Source organism: Gavialis gangeticus, unplaced genomic scaffold, assembly GCF_001723915.1.
Source record: "Gavialis gangeticus isolate Ggan-Ray unplaced genomic scaffold, GavGan_comp1, whole genome shotgun sequence".
Classification (NCBI taxonomy): domain Eukaryota; kingdom Metazoa; phylum Chordata; order Crocodylia; family Gavialidae; genus Gavialis; species Gavialis gangeticus.
Window position 1 is genome coordinate 113396040 of NW_017729031.1, and position 10171 is coordinate 113406210.

General features: G+C 50.6%; 1 protein-coding gene across 3 annotated transcripts in view; it reads left to right on the top strand.

The window, feature by feature from the left end:
- ACE (angiotensin I converting enzyme) overlaps window positions 1-10171 on the top strand; it is a 110410-nt gene that overhangs the window by 63898 nt on the left and 36341 nt on the right. For all 3 annotated transcript variants that reach the window (XM_019523601.1, XM_019523599.1, XM_019523600.1), the window contains 5 exons: window positions 2182-2275; window positions 3057-3200; window positions 5315-5506; window positions 7272-7369; window positions 9860-10032. In XM_019523601.1, coding sequence (XP_019379146.1) covers window positions 2182-2275; window positions 3057-3200; window positions 5315-5506; window positions 7272-7369; window positions 9860-10032 — 701 coding nt within the window. The remainder of the gene's footprint in view (window positions 1-2181; window positions 2276-3056; window positions 3201-5314; window positions 5507-7271; window positions 7370-9859; window positions 10033-10171) is intronic.

Sequence of the window (10171 nt, forward strand, 5' to 3'; positions counted from 1 at the left end):
TGATGATAGTTTGAACGCACAAGGCATGAGGTGCAGTTGCACTAATTACATGAATTAGTTACCGTAATCACACCTGTTATGATCAGTTCGCTGTTTATCTCCCTTTGTGTAAAAGTGCATTGATTCTCTTTAATCATTTTACATTATTGTTTTCGACTTGTGATTTGGCACTATTTTAACAAAAACCAAATGAACTTAATTACTGGTTGGAAACAAAGACCATTGTCAGAAACAATCATGGCGGCAATTGTTCTTTCTGAATTCTTTCCACTATAAGAGAATACTTACCGTACATGGATTTTTTTTTTACAAATGGATCATTATAAAATGTGGGTTGACTTATACACCGGATCTATGAAAATCCTAACTTTTTAAATGAGAAATATGGTGTTGACTTATACATCACATAGACTTATACACCATGAAATATGGTAGAGAAGGAAAACAAGAATCAAAAGGACTGCCCAGAGGCACTTAGTGGGCATGTGGTAGAGCCAAGGGCAGATCCTGCTCTCCTAACCAAATCCAGTAGGCTGCTGTTTCCCACATGTTAAGAACAACCCCTGCAACATTGAGAGTAGGAACTTATTCCGCTTTCCGCACCCAAGTGGCAGTCGCCTAGCCATGTGGCTGCTGGTTTTGGCACTTCGTGATCCTACTCAATGTGCAGTGTGGACATGCATGTTATTCACTGCACTATGGAGTGTGCAGTAGGCTGTGCTCTGGCTGGGCAGGTATATGGCTCTATACAGGAGTAGGAGCACAAATCCTGAAAATGTAGCTGGGCTGAAATCCAGGGCTAATGGGTGTTAGAGGAGGAATAGGAAGATCTTCTAATGTTTCACCCCTGGTAGCTAAGTAGTTGTGTTACTTACCCTGGAAGCAGAAGACCTAGGTTCTGTATTCAGCCAGTAGGAATCTGAACCTGTATCTCCTACTTCCCAGCACATTGCTCTAACTACCAGGCCGTGATTGGGAATTAGCCAGCACTCCTTTTGAAGCCGAGACACTGCCCCTTGCATTTAATAATTAGTGGAAGAAATGGATTATCAGTAGCAGCAGTGGAGAAGTTCTGCCCCAGTGGGGACAAGGTTAGAAGCCAGGGCCTGCTCCCTTGCAAAAGGGAATCTGTCTCCGTAAACCACACACACACTGAAGATTGTGCCCTTCCTCCTGACCCTACACACTCTGGCTGGCCAGCAGATCAGATTTAAAAGGAGGGATGGACAGTGCCTAATCTGCACCCTGTGCTGGGAAGCAGGAAAATTACAGGTATAAACCCCACTCTGGTGCTCAGAGCCTGAGTCTCCCACTGGGGCAATAAGCCAGACAATCTCTAGGCCAGGACTGTCCAACTTTGGCATGGCTGGGGGCCACGTGCTGCAGGGGTGGGCACCAGAATACCGGCACCACATGGCCCCCTGGGATTCCCCCACCATCACCACCATGCAGGCAGCATGCAGCCCCCAGCCAGTGCACTGTATGGGTAGTGTGGTGTGCAGGCCCCCTTCTACCTGCTGCATAGGCAGTGCTGGTGGGAAGCAACAATCACCCCACTCCACCCCCTCCGCATGTGGCAGCAGGAGAGGCAGCTGCAGGGGCCCATGGCCTACCAGTTGAACAAACTTGCTCTAGGTTACTGGTCTAAAACATGGGCTGGCCCTTCTCCTCTTCCATCCCCCCATTTTCAGTAGCTGTGTGGATGCTTGCACATCCACAGACTGTGCTTGGTGCCAAAAATGGCAGTTGCGTGGCGGTATAAGTGCCATATGGGCATGTAAAATGAATGAGGTTACTGTCCTAAATTGGCTCCTTTGATGGTACAAGGATCTGGATGGTACAACTACACAAGCAAAACTGGACCTGCACCAACCTGCATTTACAATAGCCTCTTAATAAAGAGACACACACAAAATTCTATATATAGGACTACGCACAGGTGCAATGTTTTCCCATCAAGAGATGTACACACAAATCTATATATACCCCCCCACACATACCCCCTCCCCAATCTACATATATACACCCAACCTGTCCCACAAAACCACATGCTCACAAAGACAAGACATTGTTGGTAGGTTGGCTCTGCTTAGATCTTTTGGTGAATCCAAGTTGATGGTGACCACATGGTCTGTCCCCATTCTTTGACTCCTAACCTCAGCTTTTCCCTCCTCCCCCCAGTACAACACCATTTTGAGTGAGATGGACAATATCTATTCCACTGCCAAGGTGTGTCCTCCACACCAGATGTCCAACTGCTGGTCATTGGAACCAGGTATGGTGCTTTCTTGTCCCAGCTGGCTTGGAGCATTAGGCCTGGTTTTACATGCTCTGAGATTCAAAACTCCTCACTCGGTTGTCAGGGGCTTATCACCCTCAACCTCTGTTGCAGCCAACAGGCAGCGAGGACAACCAACCTTTTGTAGGATGGGTCTCCTTCTGGAGGAGCTGCAAAAGCAGAATACTGCTGCCTGCTTGCCCCACTCTGTGATGTATGGGATCTACCATCTCAGCTGTGTTGGGCTGGACTCCACCGGCCCAGTCCTTCTACCACCACAGCAGTGGGAACTTGGTCCCCACCTGGACTTCAGGGAGACTGTGGAAAATCTAACCCCATTTTACAGCAATCAGACCTCATGATCCCTAAGGGCAAAGGGAAAGGCCCCTTTTTCCTTGCTATATTGCTTAATTGGCTAGGCAAGTCAATTGGCTGCACGTGTGCTGTTGGCACATGTGTACGCCCTCTGACCTAGCCTCCAGCTCACTTTGGCACATGTGTACCCCCTCCGACTCAAGACTCCTTGATTTGGTTTGCAAACACCCCCCATACATCCATTCTAGCGGTGTTGGAACATGCTTGAGGCTGAGCTCAGGCCATGCTCTGCTGAGCCCACGAGCCATAGAGACCTTGCCTGAGGCCCGAGGTTCAGCGCGGAGCTCGCCCTCTGTTCCAGCCTCTCTGTGACATCAGGGTCTGCGTAGTCCTGAGAAGCTGCCCTGTCTGACAGCTCAAGCCGACCTCACTAACTGCCTTGTTGTTCTTCTTTGTGTCTCAGAGTTATCTGACATCATGGCCAATTCCCGCAGCTACAAGAAGCTGTTGTATGCCTGGGAAGGGTGGCACAACTCTGCTGGCAACCCGCTGAGGTCCAAGTATGAGGAGTTTGTGAAGCTGAGTAATGAAGCCTACAGGATGGACAGTGAGTGTCTTCAGAGTGCTTAGGCAGGAAGGTCATGAATCGGCCCCAGCCTATGAGAGTGTGTGTGGAAGGGGAAGAAGAGGCAGGGGAGGAGAGGAGGGGGTCAAGAAGGAAAGTTCCTCTTCAGATTGCCCCAATCATTACAAAGCCTGGCACAGAATGTAGCATTGCAGAGGTTCAGCTCTCCCTCTGTTGTAAACTGGAAACCAATGGACTCCTCCCAGAAAAGCCAAGAGGACAGTCCAGTGCTGGTCACTCTGCACCTGGTGCTGGGGATCTCAGAGACCAGGCCCTGACCCAGGTGGACCACAGGGATGCTTATCCACCACTGCGCCACGGCCAGGCTTTCACTGCCTTGCTGTGAGTGACCTCTTGCTCTGCCAGTTCAACTGTGTGAAACCAGACCTGGCTCTGAAGCCACCTACACCTGGGTAACTCCTAAGACCCCCCCAGAGTTGTACCTTGAGGTGTGACAACTCCCTCTCAGACTCCTGGAGCAAGGTTCAGCAGGGCTCTGCTCAATGTAAGGCCTGGTAAGGTGCAGCAAAGGTAACCACAGGGCTGCTCAAGCTTGTGCCTAGCTGCCCACCATTCCTGCAGTGCTCTTCTATCAGCCAGGCCCAGGTGGGGTGCAACTGTCCCCTCCCCCAGTTTGCCCATGCCTGCAATCACTATAGCTTGGAGAATGGTATACTGCTGGCCAGATTGGCCCTAGAGTAGGCCACCTGGAGATCTCTCCCCTAGCCCTGTGACAGGGTGCATTCCAGGAGTGATCATAGCACCTCCTAGTGGTGGCACAGCACCTATCCACTACCCCAATCCTTTGATCTGGCTCTTTCTCTTCTGCTACACCTTGATGTTATAAGATATTTATATATGTGCTGGGGGGGGCACTCCAAGACCCACTCTAATTAAAGCACACATAGCATCATGTGTATCACCTTCCCCATGCTGAAAAATGGTGGTTGGGGGTGCTTTAACTAAAACTCATTGAACGAGCTTTAGTTAAAGTAACCCCACTGCCATTTTTCCATGTGGGGATGCTGATACACATGACGCTGGAGTCTGCTGGCGCACAGTAATTACCACGCTCCAGCAGACTCAATTAATCAAGTCTGCTCCAATGAATTGTAGTTACAGCATGTCAGAACAGTCTCATTGCACATGTATAAGTGCCCATAGTTAATATGTTGTTTAGGTGGGTGCCTTCAGTTTTTCATAGATTCATAGATGTTAGGGGCTGGAAGAGCCAGCCCCCCCTGCACTTGGGCAGGAAAGACTGCTGGAGTCAGATGACCCCAGCAAGGTGGGCATCAAGACAATTTTTGAAGATCTCCAGGGTGGGTGACTATACCACCTCTGGGGGGGAATCTGTTCTAGATCCTTGGCATTCGAATTGTAAAGTTTTTCCTTATGTCCAATCTGAAGTGATCTTCAACTAGTTTGTGTCTCTTGTTTCTTTTCTTCCCCTGGGGTGCCTTGGAAAACAGATGCCACCTTCATCGGGGGGCATGTGCCCCCGCTGCGACCAGTCCCACCGACCAGGGTGGGGACTGATCCCATGATGGCCATTTGCTGTTGCCAGTTGCTGTGCTCGCTTAAGCCACTTCCGGGAGGGGCTGCAGCTGCTTCTGGGAGCAAGCGCTAGTTGATCACTGCAGTTGCTCCCCAAAAAGGCTACAGCAAGCACAACAATCAGCCAGTGCTTGCAGGGAGGGCACCGGCGTTTCCGCTTGCCCCTTCTGCACATTGCCTAAGTCACAAGCGCAGCCATCGGGGTGTGTACGTGTACCCCCATGCAACCTCTACACATTGTCACTGCTGCAGACAGTCATCTCAGAAAACGTTCTAGCTTTAAAGGTATCCTGCTACTTTTTCTTACCTGGCCTTCTCTTCTCTGTAACAGGGCTAGGGATCTCTGTTATAGGCCCCAGCTGGGAGTTAACTGGTGCTGTGAGTTGGAGGGAAGGGAGGTACTTACTACCCTTTATGCAGCCTGTTGGAGGGCAGCCAAGCCCCCCCAGTGCCAAGTGGAAAAACTGGGGAGGATGCCCTCCAAACTGTAGCCCAGGTGCAAGACTCACAGCTGTTGGCTCTGTGCTCTCTACGGCTAGATTTTGCAGACACTGGTGCTTACTGGCGCTCCTGGTATGACTCACCCACTTTTGAGGATGATCTGGAACAACTCTACCATCAGCTGGAGCCCCTTTACCTGAACCTGCACGCTTTTGTCAGGAGGAAGCTGTATGACCGCTATGGTGCCAAGTACATCAACCTCAAGGGACCCATCCCTGCCCATTTGCTGGGTAAGTGAAGTGTCCTTCCCCTTGGGGAGGGTCTCTCCCCCTCCTGTTCCAGCATGTAAAGGAAACAGCTGTGCCAGTATGCAGCTCAGTTCTGGCTATGAGAGGGGAATTGTGGGATTGCCATGAGGTGAGGAACAGGGGATTGTGAAAGTTGGAGAAGGGGATTGGGACAGGTAACTGCAGACTATTTACTTTAAAAAGGGGTAAAAGACCTACCCAAGCCTAGCAGCTCATTGGGTGGATGTGGTGAAGTCTCTCCCAGCTTCTGTAGTTAAGGGTGTGCAAGAGAGGGAACCATTCAGCATCACATCCGGCTGTCTTTGACTCCCCAGCCAGCATGACCAGGTGCCCACTGACACCTGGCTGGTCTAGAGGCAGCCTCAACACAAGCATAGATCATGGCTCATATGGTCCAGTGGACTTAGCTTGCTTCTGTATATGCACAGAATGCTGTACCCCTGGAAGCGGTCTCTGATGCAGGAGTCAAATCCACCACTTAAAGGAGACAATGGGAATGGGGGGTCACACATACATTCTGCACTTGTTCCACCTGGGGAAATTCCCCTTCCTCCATAGGGCATGCAATGAAACCCAAAGACCCACTGTGTCCTTTTTTGGGGCACAGCGGAGTTGAGGAGCTGTGCTCTGACTTGTGCACTTCCCACCATTGCAAAATGAGCCACAGTGCCTGCAGGAGCTCCTAGAGTTCATAGATTCATAGTTGGTAGGGTTGGAAGGGACCTAAGTAAATCTTCAAGTCCAACCCCCTACCCTGGGCAGGAGAGAATGCTGGGCTTATATGACCCCAGCTAGGTAATCATCCAGCCTCCTCTTAAAGTCCCTCAGGGTAGGAGCCAGCACCATTCCCTTGGAAGTTGGTTCCAGAACCTAGCCGCCCTGACAGTGAAGTAGCACCTTCTAATGTCCAGCCTGAATCTACTCTCAAACAACTTATGACCGTTATTCCTTGTTACTCTGGGAGGTGCTTGGGGGGAACAGGGTCTCTCCCATTCCCCACTGGTCCCCAAGTAAGTTTACAGACAGCCGCCTTCTCTTGTGAAGGCTGAACAGGTTCAGGTCTCATAGCCTCTCCTCATAGGGTCTGCTCTGCTGTCCCTGGATCATGAGAGTGGCCCTCCTCTGGACCCTCTTGATGCTGGCCACATCAGTTCATAGGCACCTCTGCAAAGGGCAGGGCGGGGATGGGAAATTCCATTGCTGAGTAAATCTTAATGGAAAGTATGCAATCCCCTCCCCATCTGCTGGCACTAACACTTCACACCTCCACAGTGCTGATCATCTGAAGACCAGCCACACTTTTCACTTTAGCCTCCCAGCTTTCCTGGCAGACAGTCACTATTCCATCCCTACAGACATGGGCACTGAATGCAGAGAGGGGAAGTGCCTTGCTTTAGCACACACTGTGGTTCATGGGCAGAAACTCTTATTCCAATGTTTCCACCCCCTGCCAAAAAAACCCAAAAAAGAGCAGCTGCTTAAAATAATCAAGAAAAGAGAAGGTCTAAACTCATTCCTTCTCCCAGAGAAGACCTGTGGGTCCTCCTGCCAAGTGTCTCCCTTGTGGTGCCCAGAGGGCTCACATGGGGCTAGATGTTCTAAGCAGCTGTCTGCAGCCCTGCAGGGCACTTCCCAAAGCATGTTCTTGGGCCCCTCCCCTTCATCAGAAAACATCCACTGTTTTAAGAATAGACCAAGCACCTGCCTGCTTTTTCAAGTCCCTGAGTTGTGGCTGTTTTTTCTCCAGGCAACATGTGGGCTCAGCAGTGGAACAACATCTATGACATGATGGTCCCCTACCCAAACAAGCCCAACCTAGACGTCACAAGCACCATGATTCAGAAAGTAAGTAACTGGCTGCTCTTTGTTGTCTCTGTTTATTACCTTGCCCACAAGCCTGACACAGGACTTGGGCAGCAGCTATGGCAGCAGCTGTAAGGATTGTGAGTAGTGATATGCAAATCAACAGGCAGGCAATGAGAGGCCTCCCTGCCATCTAAAAGCTGCCTTGCTCAGTATTGCCCATAGCAATGAGCAGGGATGCTCCCCAGCCTGCAGGTTGCCTGAGGTGTTTAAATTCATTGCTCGTGCCTTGTGCTAACTGCATCTGCCTACCACCTTGCAGGATAAAATAGCACGGGCAAAGCAGTGCTGCAGGGGAGGGCACTGCATTGTCAAACCAAGGGCCTAGAACAATGGTTCTCAACCTTTTCAGACTTGAAGCACCTCTCAGAGAATACCAGCTCTTAGTTTTTATAGAGCAGTTCTTCTGTAACAAGGGACTTAGAAAGACCAAAGCAGGCAGAATGGTTTTAACACTCTTGATTCCTATTTGAAATCTCTGGGTTTATCTTGTGAATCATGTCTGCACACTTAACAGTGCTCACTTTTCATGGCACCCCACAGAACTCCTGAAAGGATCTCAAAGCACCCCAGGATCACTGACTTAGTGGTGGTGGCAAAGGAGGAAGTGTAGCTTGCAGCTGAGAATCATTTGACTCAATGGGTATGTCTACACATTCATTAATGTGCCATAATTACTGCACATTAAATTTAGTACTTGCATAACCAAGTACTAAATCAATGTGCAGTGGCTGGTGCTACTGCGCAGTAATGCTGGTACGTGGCCTTTTAGTGACACTAACTGTGCAGTAGCATATTAGCACATGTTTTGCCCGGCATGCTACTGTGCAGTGTTATTAGGCTACTGTGCAGTTAGTGTCTCGTGTAAACACACCCAATCTGTGCCTTGAGCACTGGAGAAGCTGAGAATGGGGAAGCCATGAGTGGCTGAAAGACAGCAGTATCCTGACTCCCAAAGCCACACAAGTAGGGACGGCTGGCCTGGGGAGGAGAAGGGGCTGAGGTCATGGAAATGGTCTTCTAACTCTGCTGAAGTGGCAGGGCTGGCTGTGCATAAAAGTCTTTATAGACCAGGGGCTCAGTACCAGTGACACAGCCAGCTCCAGGAGAAGCAGATGCTTCAAGGACCATTATTTGTGTGGTCATTTCTTCTCGAAGAGTCATTCTGAGTAGCAACAGCCCCCAAGTCTGGATGAGCCCTGGGAGAGTCCAGTTTATGCAGGGAAGGGACAGGGTAGTGCAGATATTGTCAGGATGAGCCTGCCTTCAAGCCCCACCTTCATTACTTGAACAAGGTCCAGGAGAAGTAAAATGCTTGGTGCGAACTGAGAGAATAGAGAGAGTCAGATTCCTCCCTGGTGTAAGGATGTGACTCTGCTGCAACCCATGGAAATAGGCTCACATCTACCAGGGATACAGAACAGAATAAAGCAAGAGAAGAAAGGAGAGGACATGAAAAAAGGAAGCAGATTCACAGACCATTCAGGCCAGAAAGATGAAAGAAACAGAGGGGAAGATGAGGGTTCCCTTATGAGTAGACTGCAAGGCTCCCAGGAACTGGGACATAGAGCCAACACAATCCTGGCCACTGCTTCTTCCAAATCAAATTGGGCTGCAACAAGAAGAATGGTCTGGTGCCAGGTGTGCAGCCATTTGTAGTTGCAGAGGATTCTTCTACAGAGCTTATAGGTCTGGTCCTTAGTGCAGGGAGCAGAGCTGGGAATGGCTGAGGAAGGAGGGAAACAACAGAAAAGCAGCCTACTGATCCCTTCCCTGCTGAGTGATGACAAAGCCCAGGCTGGGCCCTCTGAGCACAGTGACCATGGGGAGAGGAGGAGCAGATCTAACAGTCAACACTCATTGGTCTTGTTCTCTACTGTCCTGCCTGGTCTGCACCTGCACCTAAGATGCCAGGCTAGTGGGAATGGCTAATGTCCAGCTGAGAGATCAACTACCCCCAGGATGGCCCTACCTTTGTGTACTGCACCATCTTCACCAAAGGTGTTCTCCCTGAGGAGCTGCCACTAGAGCTGGGGCCAGGTCAATATCAAGAGCTGCCTGCATAGTCCATATCGGTGGGATAAGTGGAGGCCTCCATTCTTAACCTGGCCATGACTCATAGACATAGGGTTGGAAGGGACCTAGTAGATCTTCAAGTCCGGCCCCCTGCCCTGGGCAGGAGAGAAAACTGGGCTCAAATGACCCCAGCCAGGTAGACGTCAAGCCTCCTCTTAAAGACCCCCAGGGTAGGAGCCATCACCACTTCCCTTGGAAGTTGGTTCCAGATCCTAGCCGCCCTGACAGTGAAGTAGTGCCTCCTGATATCTAGTCTAATCCTATTCTCTAACAACTCTCTCCAAAGGCAGAACGTGGCCTCTTGCCACACAGGCACTTGCTATGTGACTGGCCCAAGGTGGGCAGCCTCTGGTTAGCCCTCATAACAGCAGCCTCCTCTGGTCTCTGCTTGCACAGAACTGGAACGCCACGCACATGTTCCGGGTCTCAGAGGAGTTCTTCACTTCCCTGGGGCTTCTGGGGATGCCCCCAGAGTTCTGGGCCAAGTCCATGCTGGAGAAGCCAACGGATGGGCAGGAGGTGGTATGCCATGCCTCAGCCTGGGACTTCTACAACCGCAAGGATTTCAGGTGCGTGGGACATGGCCTGTGGAAGCAGGGTGCTGATGGTCCCTTTGTGCTATGCACATGACCCACACCCCCCCAGTAGGACCTGGCAGAAGCAGACAGGGGGAGGTAAGAGTAGCCATATGAGCACTGGCACACATCC